This window comes from Lepidochelys olivacea (assembly GCF_965140295.1).
Source record: "Lepidochelys olivacea isolate rLepOli2 genome assembly, chromosome: 12".
Lineage (NCBI taxonomy): Eukaryota > Metazoa > Chordata > Testudines > Cheloniidae > Lepidochelys > Lepidochelys olivacea.
The window spans coordinates 43,061,959-43,089,373 of NC_140422.1; the positions used below are offsets into that span (position 1 = coordinate 43,061,959).

The window sequence follows — 27,415 nt, forward strand, 5'->3', positions numbered from 1 at the left end:
GGCCAACAGGATTTATAAGTCAGTCTAGGCCTCTTTAGTGAGTTTCTGTGTTAAGATGTTTGAATACATCTGCCTGACTCCTCTCTGCTTATTTACTAGGCAATCTTTAGTTTAATAAAACAGTGAAAGGAATGCAGGTTCTTTGCTTCGGCCAAAAATTACATGATACTTTTACGTGTATTGATTCTGTCCAGCAATTTAGCACGACCCAGAAGTAATTACTTATTGGGTGTGTTCCATAAGTGCTGGAACTATGGGTTTTGGGTGTGCTACTACACTCCCTGGGTTGAAGTAGTATAACAGACGAAATACCTGGTTTCTACGTTCAGCACCCCTACTGTAAAAATTGTTCCAGCACCACTGGTCTGTTTCAACGGAGGGGTTCTGAAACGGAGTTTTTGCTGTATATCAGCCAGAGGGGACTAACTTGACTGTACTTTGTGGAGTGTCTTATATTGTTTTTGTGTAACATCCCCACTCCCTGCATTTCAGATTGTGTAATTGCTAGAATTTAGACTGGGCTATTTTTGTTCTTATTTCTCCCATTTCAGGTGGAAGAAGTGAAGCGTCGGCAGCACTCACTTGCTTTCAGCTCTGCTGGTGCACAGGCTCAAACCTACCATGTTTGCTTTGAAACGCTGGCAGAGTACCAGAGATGGCACCGGCAGGCATCCACGGTGAGGCCCAATAATCTGTAGGTGTGGGTGCTCTGATACAGGGCAAGAGGAAAGAAAGCTTGGAGAATTTTGGAACAGGCTTACTCTTGAGACACAGCTTCTAACTCGAGTTCTTAGAGAGTACCAAGATCACATGTGGGCTTCCTTTGAACTATGACATCTGTGGGGTGGAGGCTACTTAGCCACTGCATGTCTCTCTGATCTGCTGGATGCTTCATTTCAGCATTCCACCAGGCTGCAGCAGCTATGCAGCAGTTATGAGCTGTAGTTCTGCGCTATCCCACACTGATAGCACTATTGATATTAACCAAGCATCTGAAGTTTTTTGCAGTCTTCAAAACTAATCCCAGAGACAAACTTCTCTTTCTTCCCAGCTACAGCAGTCTATAAGTCCTTCCTACTGCCTTGGCTGCATCCACCTGAACAACATTTTTGTTTAACCAAAAGCCAAGAGTTTACCAGGATTCAACAAAGAGTAGATGTTATACAGGTAGTAAGGACGTCCACAGTCACATTAGATAGGATTAAAAAATAGGATGTAAATCATCAAGCTTCAGTGCATGAACCAGTCTTTAACTGCCAGGTGATGTTTCTCTTAGAGGGTTTCTTGCATCTTCATCTGAAACGTATTGTCCACTGTCAAAGATAGGATTCTGGACTAGATGGAGCACTGGTCTGATTCACTATGATGATTCCTGTGTACTACATAGCATGTTTATTGGTGATTGGTGGACTGTGCTAACTCAGGACTTAGATAGTAACAGCTTCTGATATGAAATACAGGTTAAGAGATAATGTCTTATATTTGCTTTGACTGTATAAAATATCCCATTTCTCCATGCTAGATTTTCTGTGTGTTTGGCTTGCATTTGTTGTTTTTTGCATTGATTGGTCTGAATGCTAACAAAGGCTTCTTGTGTAAAGTGTATGGCTTCCACCATATATGCCAATGTATACATGTTTTCACTACTAAAGACTTTGCTCTTATCTAGTATAATAATTTGTGAACATAATGCAGAAACTGCAGCTGATACAGAGTGCAGCTGTCTGCCTCTTCCATTGGCTTCCAGTTTGCTTCCACTGCCAGTTTAAGGCAGAGGTTGCAATTGTCAAAGCAGTTAACAGATCGTTCCCCAGTGTAGTAGGGGCTTGTCGGCACTGGACCTATCTGCTGCCTCAGTTTAGCTCCTTTCTCTCTCTCCCTCTAGTCAAACCACCTTAGTTGGTGCTTTTAAATTACTCTCGCCTTATGGGGTCTGGTTTACTCTCAAAATAACAGTTAGCCCACCCTGCTTTTCCAGGCTCACCAGTTCCTTTTAGACTTTTCCAGTGCTCAATAGTCCTTCCAGTTGTTTACCAGGGTTTTGCCCTCTTTCCAGAGCTTCCTGGTCCTTTATAATCCTGTCCCAGCTGAGATTTTCTTCCAGCAAATCTCTCAGCTGAGGTTTTTTTCATAGTTACAGAATCCAAGGCTAGAAGGGAGCACTGAGATCATCTAGTCTGGCCACCACCTTCCCAGCAGGCTTCTCCTCCCTGCAGGTTCTTTTCCCTCTGCCTGGGAACTGTGGAAAATTGTTTCTATCCTGATTTCATTGGAGTCTTCCTAACAGAACACAAGCTGCCCTTATATCTCTCAGCATGCCCTTTTACATAGCCACATGACCTTCCTATTCCCTCAGACCCCTCACTTGAAAAGCAATTCTGTGAAAGGGGGCCAGTCTTGGAATGAGTGCATGTGCATCCCAGGACCAGTGCCTTGTTATACCCAGCTGCATAAGAGACCAAATATCAATCTTTGAACTGCCAAGAAAGTTTTGCTCCTGTGGGACAGTGCAGATCACAAAGCCCAAAGCGAAGCACATGAGTGCTGGGGACAAAGTACTCTGAGTCAAAGGGATATGGCTGCAGAATGAACTTCCAAAGGAGACTGGTTGTTTGCAGGGTCTGAGCACCTCTAGGAAATATTGCAAAACCTTATTCATTTATAGTACCTTTCCAGCATAAAAAGAATGACATTCACAACACTCCAAAAACAAGCAAACAGAAGAACATAAGGACGGCCATATTGGGTCATCTAGCCCAGTATCTTGTCTTCCAACAGTGGCCAATGCCAGGTGCTTCAGAGGGAATGAACAGAACATGATAATCAAGTGATCCATCCCCTGTGGCCCATTCCCAGCTTCTGGCAAACAGAGGCTAAGGACATCATCCCTGCCCGTCTTGGCTAATAGTCCTTGATGGATCTATCCTCCATGAACTTGTCTAGTTCTTTTTGAACCCTCTTATAGTCTTGGCCTTCGCAACATCCTCTGGCAAAAAAACCCTACTGGGTACTCACTGGTTCCATTCTGTCTGATGTTGAAGGTGCTCAGATATTATGCTGACAGGCAGCGGCACTAAAGCCTAAGATAAGTTAGATATTTGTCTCACCCTGGATTTCCCCTGCAGTTTAAGTTGGCTGGTATTCTGAATCAAAAAATGTATACAAGTCAGAGCAGTCCCTTTCCTGTGCCCTTTTCCATGCTTGTGTATGTGCCTGCCAACAGGAATGTACAGTAGCAACATACAGGCCTGGGATCAAATCCTAAACACTGTATGTAAACCTGCCCCGGGTGGGCTGAATTTGCCTCTGATAGATATCTGAGGGGTTTCATTTTCTTGTGCTTTGTTAGCACTTGTCTAGCATGTCCTGCCAATAAACTTTCATTGAATTGAACTGGAAAGAAAATTGTAAATGTAGCTGTAACTCTGTTGCCCTTTTCTTTTTTTCAGGTGGTGTCTCAGCGACTCAGCACAGTTGATCTGTCTTGTTATAGCCTTGAGGAGGTACCTGAGCATCTCTTCTACAGTCAAGACATCACCTACCTCAACCTGCGACACAACTTTATGCGACTGGATGGATCAGGGGGTCTTGACTCTCTTTGCAGGTCTGCAGAGAACTATTTTCTGTTACATTTTGGGGTACGGGAATATACAGTCAGGCAAGGAGGCAGGAATATACTGAGGGTCCATGGTCCTTGTGGAAAGTTGGCATACTGGTAAGAGATTGGTCTTTGGGGGGTATCTGGCTACCTCAAGGTGATGAAGACTAGGAAATATAATTTTTGTCTTCATTCACTGTTCAACTTCCAGCAATTTACAGTATGTACAAGCTGTCCTTCCACATGTTCCTTTCATTTTAAGGATGATTGTGCTGAACCTTGTGTGGTGATATGCTATTACATAGAGAAGATATGGTGGTGATTATAATGCCATTTACTAAACAGTCTGGCAGCATTGTTAGATATAAGAACAAATGCTGAGGGAGAATATGAGTAAAAGCTTGTACTAAGGAATGCAAGTATAAAAGAAGCCTGTTTTAATTAGTCTTTAATGCTGTCGCAAATTCAGAATTGGCAGTGTCTGCAAGACTCCAGCTTTACACTGGGAACTTGTAATTATCCATTTACTGGGTAGTGGGAGATGCATGATGGATCGTACGCTAGGTGCAACTAGCTCCAATAAGTAGGCGAGTGTAGGGACCCAATTAGACCTAAAATAAGAGAAATTAAAAAACAAATCCCAAAATAAATCAGACTCCGTTGTAAAGGATGGAGCGGGGCAGTCTTTCTTCCTGCAGGTCTCTGCATTCTTTTACTTGCTAACAGGGGGTTCTGGCAGTCACTTTGTGAAATATTGAAAGCCAACTGTTGTCCGACAGCAATATAATCAAATAGCTGTGTTCTTCTTCGAGTGCTTGCTCATATCGAATCCCATTAGGTGTGAGCGCACCGCATGCACGATTGTCGGAGAAATTTTTACCGTAGCAACACCCAGTGGGTCGGCTGTGGAGCCTCCTGGAGTGGTGCCTCTTTGGCGCTGGATATATACCCAAGCTGACTCAGCGCTCCCTCAGTTCCTTCTTACCGCCCGTTATGGTCGTTGGAACTGTGGAGCGCGACTTTGTTGTTCTCCACTTTCCCTAACATTCTCTTTTTCCCGTTATACATTATAGTTATTCCTTCCCTGGATCCTGGAGACTGGTTTGCCGCCCTCGACATGAAGGACGTGTACTTCCACATAAAGAAAAGGAGTACTTGTGGCACCTTAGAGACTATCAAATTTATATGAGCATGCTCAAATAAATTGGTTAGTCTCTAAGGTGCCACAAGTACTCCTTTTCTTTTTGCGAATACAGACTAACACGGCTGCTACTCTGAATACTTCCACATAGTGATTCATCCGGTGCACAGACGTTTCCTACACTTTGTGATCAACCGCAAACACTGTCAGTTCACAGTCCTTCCTTTTGGCCTTTCCACGGCCCCCAGAATATTCACCAAATGTATGGCTGTCTTGGCAGCCTCCCTTCATCGGCAGCAGATCCAAGTATTTCCGTATTTCAACGATTGGCTTATCCGGGGTTGCACCAGGAGACAAGTGCAGGCCCACATTCAAGTTACCATAGCCATGTTTCGTCAGCTGGGCCTCCTGCTCAACGTCCAAAAGTCGACCCTGGAGCCAAGCCAAAGAATAGAGTTCATCAGGGCAATCTTAGATTCCAGACTGGCCCAAGCTCTCCTACCGGATGTCCGCTTCTAGTCATTGGCGAACCTCATCCGCAGCCTTCAAAGTTTCCCAACCTCAACAGTGAAAACGTGCCTGAGCCTTCTGGGGCACATAGCCTCTTGCACATACGTGACTGGGCATGCCAGACTGCGGCTCCGCCCACTTCAGGCCTGCTGTCAACAGTATATCGTCCAGCTCGGGACAGCTTGAGTATGGTGGTCACTGTCCCAGAAATGGTCCTAACCTCTCTCCGCTGGTGGTTGGATCCTAGGACAGTTTGCGAAGGGGTCCCATTTCATGCCCTCGACCATCCTTGTTCCTGGTCACAGATGCTTCATCCCTAGGATGGGGCGCCCACCTCAAGGACCTCCAAACACAGGGTGCAGTTGAGCTATCTCTACACATCAATGTGTACGAGAACTGATGGCGGTGCGCCTGGCGTCTACATGGATGTTGTGTGGCGGTCCTCACAGACAACACCACGGCCATGTTCTACATCAACAAGCAAGGGGGAGCCCGGTTGTCCCCCCTCTGTTGGGAAGCCATTCACCTGTGGCAGTTCTATATATTCCTCTATCCCTCTGGTGGCGTCCTTTCTCCCAGGGATCCAGAACACACTGGCAGATGGCCTCAGCAGGTTCTTCCAGTCTCACGAGTGCTCAATTCGTCTGGATGTCATCCACTCCATCTTCCTGAGGTGGGGGTTTCCCCAGGTCGACCTGTTCGCCTCATTCAGCAATCAGAAGTGCCAGATGTTTTGTTCTCTCCAGGGAAGTTCCCCAGGTTTGCTGTCAGACGCCTTCCTGATCCTGTGGAAGGACCAGCTGTTCTACGCCTTCCCTCTGTTCCCGCTAGTCCACAAGGTCCTGCTCAAGTTACGTAGGGACAGCGTGTGTCTGATTCTAGTCTCCCCAGCGTGGCCCAGGCAACACTGGTACACCACGCTGCTGAAGTTATCGGTAGACGCTCCGATCCCACTCCCGCTTTGGCCGGACCTGATCTCACAAGAACACGCCGCCTCTGTCACCCCAACCTCTGCTAGGCAGAGACGGGCGCCACCTAACAAAGAGAGGGAAGAGCATCTTCGCAAGCAGGCTGGCTAACCTAGTGAGGAGGGCTTTAAACTAGGTTCACCGGGGGAAGAAGACCAAAGCTCTGAGGTAAGTGGGGAAGTGGGATACTGGGAGGAAGCACGAGCAGGAGCGCGCGAGAGGGCAGGGGTCCTGCCTCATACTGAGAAAGAGGGACAATCAGCGAGTTATCTCAAGTGCCTATACACGAATGCAAGAAGCCTGGGAAACAAGCAGGGAGAACTGGAAGTCCTGGCACAGTCAAGGAATTATGATGTGATTGGAATAACAGAGACTTGGTGGGATAACTCAAATGACTGGAGTACTGTCATGGATGGATATAAACTGTTCAGGAAGGACAGGCAGGGCAGAAAAGGTGGGGGAGTTGCACTGTATGTAAGGGAACAGTATGACTGCTCAGAGCTCAAGTATGAAACTGCAGAAAAATCTGAGTGTCTCTGGATTAAGTTTAGAAGTGTGAGCAACAAGGGTGATGTCGTGGTGGAAGTCTGCTATATAGACCACCGGACCAGGGGGATGAGGTGGACGAGGCTTTCTTCTGGCAACTCACGGAAGTTACTAGATCGTAGGCCCTGGTTCTCATGGGTGACTTTAATTTTCCTGATATCTGCTGGGAGAGCAATACAGCGGTGCACAGACAGTCCAGGAAGTTTTTGGAAAGTGTAGGGGATAATTTCCTGGTGCAAGTGCTGGAGGAACCAACTAGGGGCAGAGCTCTTCTTGACCTGCTGCTCACAAACTGGGAAGAATTAGTAGGGGAAGCAAAAGTGGATGGGAACCTGGGAGGCAGTGACCATGAGATGGTTGAGTTCAGGATCCTGACACAGGGAAGAAAGGAGAGCAGCAGAATACGGACCCTGGACTTCAGAAAAGCAGACTTTGACTCCTTCAGGGAACTGATGGGCAGGATCCCCTGGGAGAATAACATGATGGGGAAAGGAGTCCAGGAGAGCTTGCTGTATTTTAAAGAATCCTTATTGAGGTTACAGGGGCAAACCATCCTGATGTGTTGAAAGAATAGTAAATATGGCAGGTGACCAGCTTGGCTTAACAGTGAAATCCTTGCTGATCTTGAACACAAAAAAGAAGCTTACAAGAAGTGGAAGATTGGACAAATAACCAGGGATGACAATAAAAATATTGCTCGGGCATGCAGAAGTGAAATCAGGAAGGCCAAATCACACCTGGAGTTTCAGCTAGCAAGAGATGTTAAGAGTAACAAGAAGGGTTTCTTCAGGTATGTTAGCAACAAGAAGAAAGTCAAGGAAAGTGTGGGCCCCTTACTGAATGAGGGAGGCAACCTAGTGACAGAGGATGTGGAAAAAGCTAATGTACTCAGTGCTTTTTTTGCCTCTGTCTTCACGAACAAGGTCAGCTCCCAGACTGTTGCACTGGACAGCACAGCATGGGGAGGAGGTGACCAGCCCTCTGTGGAGAAAGAAGCGGTTCGGGACTATTTAGAAAAGCTGGACGAGCTCAAGTCCATGGGGCTGGATGCGCTGCATCCGAGAGTGCTAAAGGAGTTGGCGGATGTGATTGCAGAGCCATTGGCCATTATCTTTGAAAACTCATGGCGATCGGGGGAGGTCCCGGACGACTGAAAAAAGGCTAATGTAGTGCCCATCTTTAAAAAAGGGAAGGAGGAGGATCCTGGGAACTACAGGCCAATCAGCCTCACCTCAGTCCCTGGAAAAATCATGGAGCAGGTCCTCAAGGAATCAATTCTGAAGCACTTAGAGGAGAGGAAAGTGATCAGGAACAGTCAGCATGGATTCACCAAGGGTAAGTCATGCCTGACTAATCTAATTGCCTTCTATGACGAGATAACTGGCTCTGTGGATGAGGGGAAAGCGGGGGACGTGTTGTTCTTTGACTTTAGCCAAGCTTTTGACACAGTCTCCCACAGTATTCTTGCCAGCAAGTTAAAGAAGTATGGGCTGGATGAATGGACTATAAGGTGGATAGAAAGTTGGCTAGATTGTCCTGCTCAACGGGTAGTGATCAATGGCTCCATGTCTAGTTGGCAGCCGGTATCAAGTGGAGTGCCCCAAGGGTCGGTCCTGGGGCTGGTTTTGTTCAATATCTTCATAAATGATCTGGAGGATGGTGTGGATTGCACCCTCAGCAAGTTTGCAGATGACACTAAACTGGGAGGAGAGGTAGATACGCTGGAGGGTAGGGATAGGATTCAGAGGGACCTAGACAAATTAGAGGATTGGGCCAAAGGAAATCTGATGAGGTTCAACAAGGACAAGTGCAGAGTCCTGCACTTAGGATGGAAGAATCCCATGCACCGCTACAGACTAGGAACCGAATGGCTCGGCAGCAGTTCTGCAGAAAAGGACCTAGGGGTTACAGTGGACGAGAAGCTGGATATGAGTCAACAGTGTGCCCTTGTTGCCAAGAAGGCCAATGACATTTTGGGATGTATAAGTAGGGGCATTGCCAGCAGATCTAGGGATGTGTTCCCCTCTATTCGACATTGGTGAGGCCTCATCTGGAGTACTGTGTCCAGTTTTGGGCCCCACATTACAAGAAGGATGTGGAAAAATTGGAAAGAGTCCAGTGGAGGGCAACAAAAATGATTAAGGTACTGAACACATGACTTATGAGGAGAGGCTGAGGGAACTGGGATTGTTTAGTTTGCGGAAGAGAAGAATGAGGGGGGATTTGATAGCTGCTTTCAACTACCTGAAAGGGGGTTCCAAAGAGGATGGCTCTAGACTGTTCTCAGTGGTAGCTGATGACAGAACAAGGAGTAATGGTCTCAAGTTGCAGTGGGGGAGGTTTAGGTTGGATATTAGGAAAAACTTTTTCACTAGGAGGGTGGTGAAACACTGGAATGCGTTACCTAGGGAGGTGGTGGAATCTTCTTCCTTAGATATTTTTAAGGTCAGGCTTGACAAAGCCCTGGCTGGGATGATTTAGTTGGGGATTGGTCCTGCTTTGAGCAGGGGGTTGGACTAGATGACCTCCTGAGGTTCCTTCCAACCCTGATATTCTATGATTCTATGATTTTCTATGACCTGCAATCCCTCCATCTCATGGCGTGGATGCTGCATGGCTAACTCAGTCAGAGCTACTCTGCTCACGCTCGGTGCAGCAGGTACTACTAGGTAGCAGAAAACCCTCCACTCGAGCCAGGTACCTGGCCAAATGGAAGCGTTTCTCCCGCTGGTGTGCTCAGCGCAACACGCCCCCTTTGCAGGCGTTGGTGCCTCTCATCCTAGAGTATCTCCTTTCCCTAAAACAGCAGGGTCTGGAGATATCATCTGTTAGGGTGCACCTGGCAGCCATCTTGGCTTTCCACCCAGGAGAACATGGTCGCTCTGTCTTCTCCAACCTGGCAGTCGGTTGGTTTCTTAAGGGATTGGACCGTCTCTACCCGCAGCTTCGACAACCGGTCCCGGCGTGGGACCTTAACCTGGTCCTTTCCATACTCACGGGGCCCCCGTTTGAGCCGATGGCCCCCTGCTCGCTTCTCTACCTATCTTGGAAGACAGCCTTCTTTGTAGACATCACTTCAGCACGGCACGTATCTGAGATCAGAGCCCTCATGTCAGAACTGCCGTACACGGTTTTTCATAAAGACAAGGTACAGCTTTGCCCTCACCCTGCCTTTCTTCCCAAGGTGGTGTCAACTTTTCACATCAACTAGGACATTTTCCTCCTGGTCTTCTATCCGAAGCCACACGCTACTCGATGGGAGCAACGGATGCACTTCCTTTATGTTCGTAGGACCCTCGCCTTCTATGTTGAACGTACGAAGCCGTTCAGAAAGACGACCCAGCTATTTGTTGCTGTGGCCGACCGGATGAAAGGCCTCCTCCCGGTCTCCTCAGAGCGTATCTCCTCTTAGATCACGTCCTGTATCCGTGCTTGTTACGACCTGGCCGACGTCCCGGCCACACACCTCACCGCCCATTCCACAAGGGCCCAAGCTTCATTGGCTGCTTTCCTGGCACAGGTTCCAGTACAGGAAATTTGTAAAGCTGCCACTTGGTCTTCAGTTCATATGTTTGCCTCTCACTGTGCAATAGTCCAGCAGTCCAGAGACGATGCTGCATTTGGTTCAGCGGTTCTGCACACAGTGGTATCTCACTCTGACCCCACCGCCTAGGTAAGGCTTGGGAGTCACCTAATTGGAATCGATATGAGCAAGTACTCGAAGAAAAGACGGTTACTCACCTTTGTAACTGTTGTTCTTTGAGATGTGTTGCTCATATCTATTCCAAACCCGTCCTTCTTCCCCTCTGTCAGAGTAGCCGGCAAGAAGGAACTGAGGGGGCGCTGGGTCAGCTGGGGTATATATCCAGCGTGATAGAGGCGCCACTCCAGGGGGCTCCACAGCCAACTCACTGGGTGTTGCTAGGGTAAAAATTTCTCCGACGATGGTGCACGTGGCATACGCACACTTAATTGGAATGGATATGAGCAACACATCTCGAAGAACAACAGTTACAAAGATGAGTAATCATCTTTTCCTGTGGCAGGATTATCATGAAAATCTGCAAAAATGCTCCTCTGATTTCTCCGTGTATTTTTAGGTGCCCATCTCCATGGTATTTTCTCTCCCTCCTCCTGCAGAACAATGAAATATTCAGGTGATCATACGTATAGGTGAAAGAATATACCTTTACTATGCTATTTTGGTGCAATTTCATGAAGGGCTAGAGTCTAGTTTATTATCCAGGTTCTTCTATTTCTAAGCTTGTCTTGGTTTCCTACCTGCTTAGTTGCTGTGATAATACAGTAACTCCTCACTTAAAGTCATCCCGGTTAACGTTGTTTTGTTACGTTGCTGATCAGTTAGGGAACATGCTCTTTTAAAGTTGTGCAATGCTCCCTTATGTCGTTTGGCAGCCGCCTGCTTTGTCCACTGCTTGCAGGAAAAGCATCCCATTGCAGCGAGCTGGTGGGGGCTTGGAACCAGGGTGGACCAGCAGCCCGCCTATCAGCTCCCTTCTCCCCTAAGTTCTCTGTGCAGCAGCCGCCCAGCAGGCTATCAATTGCTGCTGTTCAGCTGTCCCTCCCCCCACTGCCATGTGCTGCTCCTGCACTCTGCCTTGGAGCTGCTCTCCAGAGCCTCCTACTGGGTGGGGGGAGAGGGGAAGGAGAGGGGGCTAATGTCAGGGTGTCCCCCTCCCCCCTGCTCCTGCACCCCACTTAGCCCATCTCCATAGAGCAGGGGACACACACGACAGGGCTCAGGAGGGAGGGAGCTTCCTGCAGCAGCTGCTGCTTCTCAGCTTGCTGGTTAACTTAACAAAGTAGTGTACTTAAGAGGGGTGTCAGCATACTTAAAGGGGAAATGTTTCAGAGTAGCAGCTGTGTTAGTCTGTATCCGCAAAAAGAACAAGAGTACTTGTGGCACCTTAGAGACTAACCAATTTATTTGAGCATAAGCTTTCGTGAGCTACAGCTCACTTCATTGGATGCATGCAGTGGAAAAAAACGACATAAGGGAGCATTGCACAACTTTTTTTCCATTGCATGCATCCGATGAAGTGAGCTGTAGCTCACGAAAGCTTATGCTCAAATAAATTGGTTAGTCTCTAAGGTGCCACAAGTACTCCTTTTCTTTTTAAAGGGGAAATGTGCATCTCTCTCTCTCTCACACACAGGGTGTGTGTCTCTGTCTGCCATGCTGTCTCCCCTCCTTCCATTCGTGCTGCCTTGTAGAGTGTGAGGCTACATTAAGAACAATGAGTTAACCCATGAGGGCTCAGCCAATTGCTAGTTCATCATTTAGCGGTAAGGCATTCCCTGGGAAATATCCCACCCTCTGACTCCACCACCTCAACCAAGCTTCACAATCATCAACGCTGTGTACAGTATTAAATTGTTTGTTTAAAACTTATACTGTGTGTGTGTGTGTATATATATATATATAGTTAATCTTTTGTCTGGCAAAAAAAAAAATTTCCTTGGAACCTAACCCCCCCATTTACATTAATTCTTATGGGGAAATTGGATTCGCTTAAAGTCGCATTTTTCAGGAACATATCTACAATGTTAAGCAAGGAGCTACTGCAGTAGGTTCTCTTGCTGGAAAAACTGTAATGGTCCTTCCAGACCTTTCAGGGTCTGTTTTAGTGTTTGAAAAGTGAGAAAAGAACTAGAAACCATGACATTAGAATAATGAAGCTTCTTGAGCAGCTTTCAAGATGCTGTTTTCCTGGTCCCTGGGTGGGAGCAGCACCTTATGGAAGAGGAGTCCTTAGTCTATACCTTGGAGACAGAATGTTGGGCATGGGAGTCTCTTGTTAGAGGAGGAATGTTTTAACTCTCTGAGGCAGTGTATGTCAAATTCCCAAAGAGTTTTAAAAACAAGATTTAGTAAGAATGCAGCAAAAAGATCCAAATAAAACAAAAGAAACAGTTTCTATGGTGCATCTGTTCTTGTGCTGGGTAGGTACCTCTTCTGCTTAGTTACAGTAGGGTATTAGCTTTCCATTTCTAGAGTGCTGCTGAAGTGAAGAAACAGATTGACAGAGGCAGAAGAGTACCCAGAAGTCACCAACTACAGGACAGGCCCAACAAAGAAAATAACAGAACGCCACTAGCCATCACCTTCAGCCCCCAACTAAAATCTCTCCAACGCATCATCAAGGATCTACAACCTATCCTGAAGGACAACCCATCACTCTCACAGATCTTGGGAGACAGGCCAGTCCTTGCTTACAGACAGCCCCCTAACCTGAAGCAAATACTCACCAGCAACCACACAACAGAACCACTAACCTTGCAACAAAACCCGTTGCCAACTGCATCACTGCGCCGCTCTGAGTCCCTTCGCCATTCTGAGACCCGGCACCGCACGTATGCTATATGCCAGTCTGACTCATGGCACTGGTTCGACCCACGGCACTGGTCTCACAGCCCCAATCCTCGGAGCCGTTCCTCCTCGAGGTGGTCGTTGGCTGATAGGTCATGGTCCCACTCACAGTCTAGGTCATGGTCTGAGACCTCGTGGCATCACTTAGATCGTCATCATTCCATGCACCACTCTCCGTCGTGGCACTGCACCTCTCCAAGTTGCCGATCGCGGCACTGCTGTCTGGCACAGCGCAGATCTCCGGCGTGGCACCATTCTTTATCGCGGCACCGGTCTCTGGCACGGCACCGCTGTCCGACACAGCACTGGTCGCAGTCGCTCTCTCAACGTCGCTCCCCATCGAGGCTAGGTTCAACTTCTCGGCACGCGTCGACCCCATGGTACCGCTCTCCACAACGGCACCAGTTGCCGCCCGGATCTCGCCATTCCTCGCAGTACCCATCCTGCCCATCAGGGGACGCGAAACCTTCCTTGGTGCACTCAAACACCTCCCTTCCTTGGCCGACCCACTCCCAGTCTCCCTCCCTTAGGTCGGGTAGGGCATCAGGAGCTTCAGACGTACCCCAATCAGGCCCAGGCAGCTGCAGACAGGACACCTCAGTACCCCACTGGCAACCCCAGTGGCAGTTCTGGACCCCCTGGAGGTACCACCAGGTGCAGGGTGCCCTCCCACTGCCGCTGTCCTTCTGCTGCCACATTCAGGGTCCTGCCTTCCTGAGGCAACCCTCAGTGGTGCCCCCTCCAGACCCTGCACAAACTCTGGAACCAGCCCCACCCCCGGTGGAGGCTACTCCCGCTGCTCAGGAGGAACCGGACACAACAGACCAAGGGGCTGTTTCGGACTCAGCCATGCCAGTCGCATCCTCCTTGTCTTCTCCTGACAAGGCTGTGGTGGGTACATCCACATCCAACCCACCTCCCATGGACTTAGAATCATAGAATCATAGAATATCAGGGTTGGAAGGGACCTCAGGAGGTCATCTAGTCCAACCCCCCGCTCAAAGCAGGACCAATCCCCAATTTTTGCCCCGATCCCTAAATGGCCCCCTCAAGGATTGAACTCACAACCCTGGGTTTAGCAGGCCAGTGCTCAAACCACTGAGCTATCCCTCCCCCCCACAAACTTCAGGGCACTGCAAGAACTCCTCCGGCAGGTGGCCCTGAACATGAACCTCCAAGTGGAGGAGGTTGTAGAAGAAGGTGGACATCCTGACACCAGAAGGGCCTTCTAGAGTAGCCTTACCAGTTGTTAAAACTATTCAGTCTAATGCCAAAACAGTCTGGCAAACTCCAGCCTCCATTCCCCTCATGGCCAAGGGAGCTGAAAGGAAGTACTTTGTCCCCACTAAGGGGTATGAATACCTTTTCACACACACACACCCCGCCCCCGCCCCCATGCTCCCTGGTGGTAGATGCGGTAAATGAGAGAGAAAGGCAGGGTCAGCAGGGGCCTGCCCCTAAATCAAGGGATGCGAAACGCCTGGATCTCTTTGGGAGAAAGGTTTATTCCACGGGTGGCCTTTCCCTTTAGATCGCTAGTCAACTCGCGTTCCTTAGCAGATACAATTACAATTCTTGGTCTGCTATTCAGAAGTTCCAGGAGCTTCTCCCATCCGATTCATGCACAGAGCTGGGGGCCATTGCCAAGGAGGGCAGACTAGTGGCCCAGACTTCTCTTCAAGACTCCCTGGATGACGCAGACACTGGCGTCTGGCATTGCCATGCGATATAACGCCTGGCTCCAATCCTCGGGCCTCCCACCAGAAGTCCAGCAGATGATCCAGGACCTCCTGTTTGACAGTCAAGGCCTATTTGCCGAACAGACCAATTCGAGACTGCATAGCCTGAAAGATTCACGTAATACCATTAAGTCTTTAGGCATGCATACCCTGGCAACTCAGAGAAAGCCGTTCAAGCCACAGCCCACCCAGCAGCAATCCTTCCCCTCTAAACCCAGGCAGGACTTCTTCCGCAGGAGGGGCAGATACTCTTGGCGCAGGCCATCGCGCCCCCGTCCTGGGCAGGGCCATGGAGAATCCAAGCCCCCTCCGGGCCCTAAGCACACCTTTTGAAGATATGCATGAGGATGGATTACCAGTCCACAACCCAGCCAGCTATCCTCCCTTTCTGAACCGTCTATCCGACTTCTACTGTGCATGGTCCCTTATTACATCGGACGGATGGCTCCTCTGCGCGGTACAGGCGGAATATTCTATCAACTTCTGTTCCTTCCCACCCTCCCACCCCCCTTGCCCGTCCCTCTTTGGGGACCCCTCTCACGAGCAACTCCTTATTTAGGAGGTCCAGTCCCTCCTCATTCTAGGAGCCGTGGAGGAGGTGACTCAGGAGCTCAGAGGCAAGGGTTTCTACTCACATTACTTCCTCGTCCCTAAGGCAAAAGGAGGCCTATGGCCCATTCTGGACCCAGGGAGCTCAACAAGTACATCGTCAACTTAAAGTTCCTCATGGTCTCCTTGGGCAAGATCATTCCCTCACTGGATCCTGGAGACTGGTACACTGTCCTCGATATGAAGGATGCCTATTTTCACATCTCAATCACTCCATCTCACAGATGTTTTCTCTGGTTCATGGTGAACAAGATGCATTATCAGTTCACAGCCCTCCCATTCGGCCTGTGCACGGCTCCTTGTGTCTTCACCAAATGTGTGGTGGTCATCGCAGCCTTCCTTCGCCACCATCGCGTGCATGTCTACCCGTATCTAGACGACTGGTTCATATGAGGCTGGTCCAGCCAGCACGTAGAATCACAGGTGCAATTGATCATAGACACGTTTGGGCATCATTCTAAACGTCAACAAGTCGGTTCTCGCTCTGACCCAAACAATAGAATTTATCAGAGCGGTTCTGTTCCGCAGCTGGGGGCTTCCCCGAATCGATCTGTTCACCACGCGGGCCAACAGGAAGTGCCCAACCTTCTGCTCCTTCTGGGGTCACAGCCCCGGGCTCGATCGCAGATGCCTTCCGGATTCCCTGGTCCGGTCAGTTACTGTACGCCTTCCTGCCTTTTCCTCTGATTCACAAGGTGCTTCTCAAGATCCTTAGGGACAAGGCGGACGTCATACTGGTGGCCCCGGCTTGGCCTCGCCTGTGCTAGTAACCCACTCTCTTGAATCTGTCGATCTGGGCCCCGTTGCATCTACCTCTCACTCCCACCTCATCTCACAGAATCACAGTCGTCCTTCAGTCTCTCCATCTCATGGTCTGGAGGATCTGTGGTTGAACCAGGCTGAGCTCGCCTATTCGGACTTGGTGAGACAGGTGCTCCTGGAAAGCCGCAAACCTTCTACCAGGATTGCGTACGAAGCAAAGTGGAAACGGTTTTCCATTTGGTGTGCTTAATGGCAGGTGCTCCCGCTTCAGGCGTCAATCCTGTGCATCTTGGACTATCTAGTGCACTTGAAAGACCAACACCTGGCATTCATCTCTCCTAAGGTCCACCTTGCGGCTATCCCGGCATTCCACCCGGGCATTTCTGGGCATTCCGTGTTTGCACACCCCATTGTGGGATGTTTCCTAAAAGGTCTGGAAAATGTCTATCCCCCGAAGCCCACTGTGCCGGCCTGGGACCTTAACTTACTTCTTTCTCCCTCATGGGTCTTCCTTTCGCAGCACTAGCTTCCTGCTTACTTCTCTATCTCTCCTGGAAGGTTGCCTTCCTAGTTGCCATTACCTCAGCACATGTTTCTGAGCTATGGGCCTTCACGTGTGAGCCACCATATACAATTTTCATCTCATAAGGATAAAGTTCAGCTTAGACCTCATCCAGCTTTCCTACCAAAAGTTGTATCCTGTTTCCATGGCAGCCAGGATATTTTCCTGCCCGTTTTCTACCCAAAACCAATCTTCGGGAGCAGCAGCTGCATTCCTTGGATGTCAGAAGGGTGCTCACCTTCTACATAGATCGAACAAAACCGTTCCGCAAGACAACCCAGTTGTTCGTCAAACGAAAGATGCTCTGGTTTCTTCCCAGTGGATATCTTCATGGATTACTTCATGTATTTGCTCTTGTTATAAAGTTGCAAATGTCCCTCTGCCTACTGTTACGGCTCACTCCACAAGAGCTCAAGCCTCCTCTGCAGCCTTCCTGGCGCATGTATCCCTCCAGGAAATCTGCAGGGCTGCCACATGGGCTTTGGTGCACACCGTCATGTCGCACTATGCCATCGTCCATCAATCTCATGATGATGCGGCCTTCGGCGGGGCGATTCTTCAGTCTGCAGTACCGACTCCGACCCCACCTCCAGTGTAAGGCTTGGGAGTCACCTAACTGGAATTGATATGAGCAAGCACTTGAAGAAGAAAAAATGGTTACTCATCCTTTTTGTAACTGTTGTGCTTTGAGATGTGTTGCTCATATCTATTCCACTTCCCCACCACCTTCTGCCGGCAAGAAGGAGCTGAAAGGGCTTCGGGCGAGCAGGGTTGTATATAAAGCGCCATATCGGCACCACTCCAAGGGGCTCCACAGCCGGCCCGATTGGTACTGCTACGGAAAAGTTTCCGACATCGTGCACATGGCACGCGCACACCTAACTGGAATAGATATGATCAATACATCTTGAAGAACAACAGTTACAAAAAGGGTGAGTAACTGTTTTTTTTCAATTTTGGGCAAATAACCTGGATTCAGCATCAGCCTTCATTCCATCCATACTGGCGTACCTGCTGCGTTTGAAATTATAAGGACTCTCTAGATCATCGTCAAAGTGCACTTGGCAGCTATTTCTGCACACCTTGTGCTAATTGATCATAAGACTGTACTTACCCATGATACAGCTAAGATTTGTGAAGGAACTAATGAATGTTTACCCTCCAGTCAAAGAACCAGCACCAACATGGGACCTCAACCTAGTGTTTATTCAGCTTGTGAAACCTTCCTTTGAACCTTGGGGAAATGTTCCCTATTTCACTTTTCAATTAAGACACCTTTTGTTATAGCAATCACATCTGGTAGAAAAGTAAGTGAAATACAAGCTCTCATGGCTGATTTGTCATTCATGACAGGTTTCAGAGTAGCAGCCGTGTTAGTCTGTATTCGCAAAAAGAAAAGGAGGACTTGTGGCGCCTTAGAGACTAACCAATTTATTTGAGCATAAGCTTTCGTGAGCTACAGCTCACTTCACTGGATGCATTCAGTGGAAAATACAGTGAGGAGATTTATATACACACAGAACATGAAAAAATGGGTGTTTATCATGCACACTGTAAGGAGAGTGATCACTTAAGATGAGCTGATTTTTTCCACTGAATGCATCCGATGAAGTGAGCTGTAGCTCACGAAAGCTTATGCTCAAATAAATTGGTTAGTCTCTAAGGTGCCACAAGTACTCCTTTTCTTTTTGTCATTCATGGTTTTCCACAAGAATAAAGTGCCCTGGAGCACCCCTGGAAAAAAATTAGTGGGTGCCCACTGGTAGGCGGTTCTCCTTCCCCCACTTCCAGCGCCTCCCATCCATTGGCGGCCCTGCCGTTCGACTCCTCCCCCTCCATCCCAGTGCATCCCACCTGCCAGAATCAGCTGTTTCCTGTCATGCAGGAAGCTCTGGGAGGAGTGGGAGGAGCGGGGAGGGGGCGGGAAGAGGCAGGGTGGGAGTGGGGACTTGGGAGAAGGGGTGAGAGTGGTGGCGGGAAGAAGTGGGATGGGGTTGGGGATTTGGGGGAAGGGGGCAGGTGGGAGCGGGACCTGGGGCGGAGCAGGGGCTTGAGCAACACCTGGGCCCAGAGGAAGCCGGCGCCTATCGTCCCCATCCTAAATTTCTTCCCCAAGTAGTAATACCATTCCATCACAACCAGGAACAGGAGGGACATGAGAGCACTCCAGTGAGTACTTCTGTGAAACATTCTGCCATCAGTGTGGCACCAGCTGTGCACCCTATGAATGTGAAAATGTAGAGTCTATCTTAAAAGAACTCCAGTTACAGCGAAAAACCTTAATTTAGCAATTCACTTTTCCAAGTGTGGAATGTGGCCTCAGAGACAGTGCCTCCGGGCTTTCCCCTTTACAGCCCTGGTTATGTCTTTTGAGGTTTCTTTTGATGTGCCTGGTTTACACCAAACACCTCTTTCTCTTGGCCTTTCACCAAATTCATTCAAGGCCCTAGTTAATCTGGTGGCTAAACAGTTTTGTTTCCTGCTTTCCTGTCCCACCTTTGTTGCTTACCTCACCCCCAAATGGTACGTTGGAGGTAGACTTACTGAAATGAGGATTTTCAACTCACATTTGAAATCCTCCACCCCATCCTTCAGATGACACACACTGTTGTTGGAAGAAATTATTTTAAATTGCTAATTAATCTGTTCTAATGTTTATAGTCCCTAATCCAAGGTGTTTATCTAGCAGACAAATAATTTTCTGCTTTGCTTCTGAGTTTAAAGAGATGGGAGTGTATGTAACTCTTAGTCTGTCTTCACTCGAAACACTGCAGCTGCACTGCTGCAGCACTTAAGTGTAGACACTCACTGAGGCAAAGGGAGGGGTTCTCCTGTTGCTGTGGTAAATCTTCCTCCAACAGGCAGTAGCCAGTTCGACCAAAGAATTCTTCCATTGACCTAGAGCTGTCTGTCTGGGTTTAGGTCATCATAACTACCTAGCTGTGCCTTTTCCCACACTCCTGAGCAACATAGCTGGGTTGACCTAACTTTAGACTTCTCTTGTCTTACCCAATATAGAGCAGAAGTAATGTTATGAATAAGGCTATGATTTAGTCACAGAGGTTGCGGAAGTCACGGAATCTGTGACTTCCAGCGACCTCCGTGACTTCAGCCTGCGGTGGTCGGAAGCTGCAGGTTCCCCTGCCACCCGTGGGGGCAGGGATCTGCGAAGTACCCTGCTGCCTCTGGCAGCTCCTGGAGCTCCAAGCCGATGCAGACGGGGGGTACCCCCAAGCTCCTGGCCACTCTAGGTGGTAGGGGCCCCCAGATCTGCCAGTGGCAGAGGAACCCCTGACCCTCCGGCTGCTGCAGGCAGTGGGAAACCCCGCAGCTCCCAAGCGGCTGCCAGTGGTGAGGGAATCACCACCCTGCCAGTGGTGAGGGAACTGCTGCAGGGGAACCCCTGAGCTCCCCGCTGCCCTGGGCGTCTGGAGCCTCCTAGGGCCTCCTAGCCCCTGTGCAGCTGCCCCACTTCAGGCAGTGTGGGGACCTGCAGATCCCCATTTTGTCAGGGATATTTTTAGTAAAAGTCACGGACAGGTCACGGCTTCCGTGAATTTTTGTTTTTTGCGTGTGACCTTTTACTTTTACTAAAAATGTCCATGACAAAATCTTAGCCTTAGGGAGGGTCGGCTCTAGGCACCAGCAAAACAAGCAGGTGCTTGGGGCAGCATTCCGGCGCCTGCTATGCCGCCCCTAGAAATGTGCCCCCGCCGCCCCAGCTTGCCTCCACTCCGCCTCCGCCTGCTCCCCTGAGCGCGCCGCTGCCGCTCTGCTTCTCCCCCTCCCTCCCTGGCTTGCCGCACACCTGTTTCGTGTGGCAAGCCTGGGAGGGAGGGAGGGAGGGAGGAGAAGCCGAGCGGCGGCGCGCTCGGGGGAGGCAGCGGTGGGGGAGCGGAGGCAAGCTGGGGTAGGGAGCGGTTCCTCTACCCCCGCCCCGTTACGTCCTGTGCTCCCCCACCCACCCTCACTCACCTCCACTCTGCCTGCTCCCCTGAACACGCTGCCTCTCCCTCGCCTGAGACGGAGGTGGGAGAAGCGGAGCAGCGGCGTGTTCAGGGGAGCAAGCAGAGCGGAGGTGAGCTAGGGCGGGGGGTTGGGGGGAGCCGCAGGAAGCAATGCGGGGGGAGGAATGCAGCACGCCCGGAGGAGGAGGCGGGGCCGGGGATTTGGGGAAAGGGTTGGGAAGGGGCAGAGTTGGGATGGAGCCAGGGACAGGGAGGGCATGAAAAAAAAGCGGGGGCAGCCAAAAATTTTTTTTCTTTGGGCAGCAAATATCCTAGAGCCGGTCCGGGCCTTAGGTATATATTATTGATGGATTATAGTCTGTTTGGTGCAGGAAATGCCATGCTATAACTGGTTTGAGAAGAGGGGGTACCATATTTATGAAAGAACTTGGACTACTTCAGACAACCTTTGTGCTTGCCCTTGTACGTGTATTTGTCACTAACCACTGTGCTTTATGAATAATTTGTACACTTGACATTTAGGTTCTCTCAGCTGAAGGGCCTGAACCTGTCCCATAATATGCTGGGGGAGCTTCCTATATTGCTGTGTGAGATCTCCACTCTGACTGAACTCAACATTTCCTGTAATGGGCTTCATCACCTGCCAAGCCAGATTGGCAACCTGTTCAAGTGAGTTATGTGACTTTTGTCTTGGCCCTTAAACACCTTTCATCTGTGGTTATAGACTTGCCCTCTGTCTTGGTTTGAGTGCAGACAGAGTAAAGGCATCACTGGTGAGACAGGCCCTCTTGCTCTGTGACCCTTACTGAGAGCCCAAGAGTGCCTTTCACAATATGACCCAAGGAGCCCTTAATGCCAGCTGACCAGTGTGTTACAGAAATGTCCTGATTCTGGTACGTACATTCTGGTGCACCAAAAGATGTTATGTGAAGGCTTACATGAAAGCCAGGATCACACTGGTTATTAACCTAGTTGTGAAATGTATGTACAGATACTGTGTAAGGAGTTGTGTATATATACACTGAAAATATATTCTTAGAGTCTGTATTAAGGAGTGAATCACTAGCAGGAGTGAAAAAAAGGTTTTCTGTCAGACAAGAGTAAATTAAGCATTATAAATGGATGCCCATTTACATGCAAAGTTGTCAAAGAGACATGAAGTCAGCAGGGAAGGAGCACACAGGAAAAACAAGTTACAGGTGGTTATACAGTCTCTGAATACAGGCAATGAACTATGGGGAGTATAGGTAGAAGGTAAAGAATACACCCTCTTATTCTGGACCCAGGAAGTAAACAAGCAGTGCGTTTACATTCATGAAAATGGCATCTCACCAAACGGTGGTTGAAAATGCTGCAGATAACTTTGGTGGTGAGGTAAACTTTAGACAGAAAGCTAGCTTGTTAGTTAAGTTTAGTTTCTAGAAAGCTTTTGTTGTTTTGTTGTATATGTAACTCTTTGCTTCCACTTACTCACTATCGCTTGAATTTTTGATGATAAACTTCTTATTGTTTTCCACTATAAATATGGCCGGGTCTACATTACAGAGTTAGGTCAATATAAGGCAGCTTACATCGACCTAACCTTTTAAGTGTCTACACTACAGTGTTGCTACTTCCCATGTAAGTCCCTCACTACAACGACTTAATTACTCTACCTACACAAGAGTTGCAGCACTGAGGTTGATATAGTTAGAGTGACGCAATGTTTGTGTAGACACTGTGTTACTTACATCGCCTGTCAACTTGGCACCAAGCTCCCAGCTGGGAGCCTGGTCTCTCAGCCTGGCACTGGGAGCCTGGCCTCTCAGCCCCACACACTGTCCCCCATAAGTTGGGGCAAGCGCTCCTGGTGAGCATGCACACCACCGACAGAAGGAGGGTAGTGTGGACATGAAAAATAGCAGTAATTACTGCAGTGGCTGTACGTCGACCTAACATTGGTAGACTTAGTTGTCATCATCAGAAGAAAGCTCCGCACTGACCAGGACACACCAACTCAAAGCCGCACCAAATTCTGCCATAACAAGAGATGCAAAACCTGTAGGCGTATCTCCACTGCTATGATGATGAACACAATACACCTTTCAAGATACATGGGTCCTGCACTTGCCTATCACAATGTGTGGTGTACCTTATCCAGTGCATTAAATACCCCATTAACAAGTGTGTGGGTGAAATGAAACAATCACTATGCTGAAAGACAAAAACACCAGATCACCTGTGGGTGAACTGTTTTCACAAAGCAATCACTTCGTATCTGACCTGTCAGTCCTCATCCTTAAAGGAAACCTTCAGAGTAAATGTGACAGTGCTGGGCAACAGTAGCTGTACCAACAGTCTGATAACTGGATCACCAATTAAATCACCCTGGGGTAAACCTGAGGGGCAAAACTGTGTCCAGTTGAGCGATTGGGGATGGACTGGAGAGAGCTACAAGGCTAATTAACCCCAAAAGTAGAAAAGGTACAGAAAGGAAGTGCCAAGTGGGGGGAAGAGACTGAGAAGCTTAGAACATAAGAAGAGCAATACTGGGTCAGACCTGTGGTCCATCTTGCCCCGTATTCTATCTTCCAACAGTGGTAAAGGTGCTTCAGAGAGAGTGAACAGAACGGGTAATCATCAAGTGATCCAGCTCCTGTCGCCCATTCCCAGCTTCTGGCAAACAGGTTAGGGACACCTCAGAACATGTTTGGCATCCTTGCCCATCCTGACTAATAGCCATTGATGGACCTAGGCTCCATTAACTTATCTAGTTCTTTTTTTAACCCTAAAAGAAAAGGAGTACTTGTGGCACCTTAGAGACTAACCAATTTATTTGAGCATAAACTTTCCTGAGCTACAGCTCACTTCATCGGATGCACATGAAAAGCTTATGCTCAAATAAATTGGTTAGTCTCTAAGGTGCCACAAGTACTCCTTTTCTTTTTGCGAATACAGACTAACACGGCTGTTACTCTGAAATCTTCTTTAACCCTATTATAGTCTTGGCCATCACAACATCCCCTAGCACTTGAGTTCTACAGGTTGACTGTTGTGTGAAGAAATATGCTTCCTTTTGTTTGTTTTAGACCTGCTGCCTATTAATTACATTTGGTGACCCCTTGTTCTTGTGTTATGAGAAGGAGTAAATAACACTTCCTTATTTACTTTCTGCACACCAGTCATGATTTTATAGACCTCTATCATATCCCCCCTTAGTTGTTTCTTTTCCAAACCAAAAAGTCCCAGTCTTATTAATTTTCCTCATATGAAAGCTGTTCCACCCTTTTCTGTACCTTTTCCAATTCCAGTATATCTTTTTGAGAGGGGGTGACCAGATCTGAACACAATATTCACGATGTGGGCGTACCATGGATTTTTATAGAGGCAATATGATATTTTCTGTCTTATTATCTATCCCTTTTTAAATGATTCCCAACATTCTGTTAGGTTTTTTGATTGCCACTGCACATTGAGTGGATGTTTTCAGATTAACTATCCACAGTGATTCCATGATCTCTCTCTCTTGAGTGGTAACAGCTAATTCAGCCCTCATCATTTTATGTGCATAGCTGGGCTTATGTTTTCTAGTGTGCATTACTTTGCATTTATCAACATTGAATTTCATCTGCCATTTTGTTGCCCAATCACCCAATTTAATGAGATCCCTTTGCAACTTTTCGCAGTCTGCTTTGGACTTAACTATCTTGAGTAGTTTTATATCATCTGCAAATTTTGCCACGTCACTTTTTACCCCTTTTCCCAAATCATTTATGAATATGTTGAACAATACTGGTCCCAGTACAGACCCATGCGGGACACCACTATTTACCTGTCTCCATTCTGAAAACTGACTGTTTATTCCTACCCTTTGTTTCTTATCTTTTAACCAGTTATTGATCCATGAGAGCACCTTCCCTCTTATCCCATGACAGCTTACTTTGTTTAAGAGTCTTTGGTGAGGGACCTTGTCAAAGGCTTTCTGAAAATCTAAGTATGCTATATCCGCTGGATTACCCTTGTGCTTGTGCTCGTTGACCCCTTCAAAGAATTATAGATTGCGGGGGCATGATTTCACTTTACAGAAACAATGTTGACTCTTCCCCAAAAAATTTTGTTCATCTATGTTTCTGAAAATTCTATTCATTACTATAGTTTCAACCAATTTGCCTGGTACTGACGTTAGGTTTACCTGCTTGTAATTGCTTAGATTGTCTCTGGAGCCTTTTTTAAAAATTGGTTTCACATTAGTTATCCTCCAGTCTTCTGGTACAGAAGCTGATTTAAATGATAGGTTACATACTACAGTTATTAATTCTGCAATTTCACATTTGAGTTCCTTCAGAACTCTTGGGTGAATACCATCTGATCCTGGTAACTTATTACTGTTTCGTTTATCAATTTGTTCCAAAACCTCCTGTAATGACACCTCAGTTTGGGACAGTTCCTCAGATTTGTCACCTAAAAAGAATGGCTCAGGTTTGGGACTCTCCCTCACATCCTCAGCTGTGAAGACCGATGCAAATAATTCATTTAGTTTCTCCGCAATGGACTTATTTTCCTTGAGTGCTTCTTTAGCATCTTGATTGTCCAGTGGCCCCACTGGTTCTTTAGCAGGCTTCCTGCTTCTGATGTACTTAAAAAAAATTGCTGTTACTTTTTGAGTCTTTGACTAGCTCAGGAGTGGCCAACCTGGGGCTCCGGAGCCACGTGCGGCTCTTCAGAAGTTAATATGCGGCTCCTTGTCTAGGCACCGACTCCGGGGCTCGAGCTACAGGCGTCAACTTTTCAGTGTGCCGGAGGTTTTCACTGCTCAACCCCTGGCTCAGCCACAGGCCCTGTCCCCTCCCCTGAGCCTGCAGTGCCCTCCCTCCTTCCCCTCTGAGCCTCCTGCACGCCACGAAACAGCTGATTGGTAGGGAGGGGGAGGCACTGATTGGCGGGGCTGCTGGTGGGTGGGAGATGCTGGGAGCGGGGTGGGGCAGCTGATGGGGGGCTGCAGACATATTACTGTGGCTCTTTGGCAATGTATACTGTTAAATTATGGCTCCTTCTCAGGCTCAGGTTGGCCACCCCTAGCTGTTCTTCCAATATCTTTTTTTGGCCTTCCTAATTATATTTTTACACTTCACTTGCCAGAGTCTATATGCCTTTCTATTTTCCTCAGTAAGATTTAACTTCCACTTTTTAAAGGATGTCTTTTTTGTCTCTAACTGCTTCCTTTACTTTGTTTTTTAGCCACGGTGAAATCTTTGGGTCCTCTTATTATATTTTTTAAATTGAGGTATAAATTTAAATTGAGCCTCTGTTATGGTGTCTTTAAAAAGTTTCCATGCAGCTTGCAGGGATTTCACTTTTGAAGAGTCAGAGCCAGGAGAGATCTCTCAGTGGGATGATACCTAAGGAGTATATGCTATTGAAAATACAGAGTTGCACAAGTTTGTAAGGGTGGAGGAGAGAACACTGTAAATAAATTGCACAAAGGGTGTTTGGCCAGAAGTAGGTCTTTGAGTGGTGTGTGGCTAGAAAAGAGGCTGTAGTGGGGTGATGCCCTGTCACAATCACTTTCAAAGCCAAGCCTGGGAGCTTACATTCATAACTTTACTAGACCCTAACAATCATGGTCTTAATAAAGACACTGGATTTATGGCTTATTACAACAATCTGTAACTCGCTATGTCCTGTGACTGTGGAGGTGTTAACTTGCCACTTCACCTGGAAAGGGCTTTTACAATATGCGGTAACTACTTATGCTAAATACTCTGTGCCACCTGATATTTATCTGTGACACTCTGGCTATGATTGCACTACAAAGTTAAGTTAACTTAAATTAGGTCGGCGATCATCCATTGCTGTAATTAAACCACTTTTGCATGTCCAGGGAACACTCATTGTGTTGGAGGAGTGCATCCACAGCTGGTGCTCTTGCATTGACAGAGAGAGCAGTGCTTCAGACTGCTACTGATCAGTTTTGAAGCAGTTTGGAGGTGGAAAGTCCATTGTGGGGGTTGCAGTAATGCAAGTGTACAGGGCCATTAGTTGCCTCCTATTACAAAGGACTGTGACTCTGGGCAATGTGTGGGAAATAGTGGATGGCTTTGGGGCAATAGATGGCATGCATATCCCCATTTTGGCCCCAGACCACTTTGCGATGGAATACATCAACAGAAAGGGCTACTTTTCTAGGGTATTGCAAGCGCTGGTGGATCACCAGGTTGTTTCACCAACCTCAGCGCAGGGTGGTCAGGGAAGGTGCATGATGCATGCATCTTCAGGAACACTGGGCTGCATAGAAAGCTGTAAGCAGGGACTTTCTTTCCAGACCAGAAGATTGTAATTGGGGAAGTGGAAATGCCAATTGTGATCTGGGAGACCTAGCCTACCTCTTGCTCCCGTAGCTCATGAAGCCTTACACCGGAAACTTTGACTGTAGCAAGGAGCGCTTCAACAACAGACTCAGCAGATGCAGAATGACCATTGAACGTGCCTTTGGCAGATTAAAGGGTTCCTGGCACTATTGGCAGGTTAGACGTCAGTGAGGAAAATATTCCCATGGTCACAGCAGCCTGCTGTGCTCTGCATAACACTTGTGAAACAAGGGGGAAAAGTTTCCGTAGGGGATGGAGGCTTGAGATGGATTGG

The 27,415-nt window shown here is 48.0% G+C and overlaps 1 protein-coding gene across 2 annotated transcripts in view; it reads left to right on the plus strand.

Annotated features, from left to right (window-relative positions):
- The window catches only part of PHLPP2 (PH domain and leucine rich repeat protein phosphatase 2), a 148,460-nt gene that overhangs the window by 52,298 nt on the left and 68,747 nt on the right, over positions 1-27,415 (plus strand). For both annotated transcript variants that reach the window (XM_084644526.1, XM_084644527.1), the window contains 3 exons: positions 552-677; positions 3,450-3,604; positions 21,317-21,463. In XM_084644526.1, the coding sequence (XP_084500652.1) occupies positions 552-677; positions 3,450-3,604; positions 21,317-21,463 (428 nt within the window). The remainder of the gene's footprint in view (positions 1-551; positions 678-3,449; positions 3,605-21,316; positions 21,464-27,415) is intronic.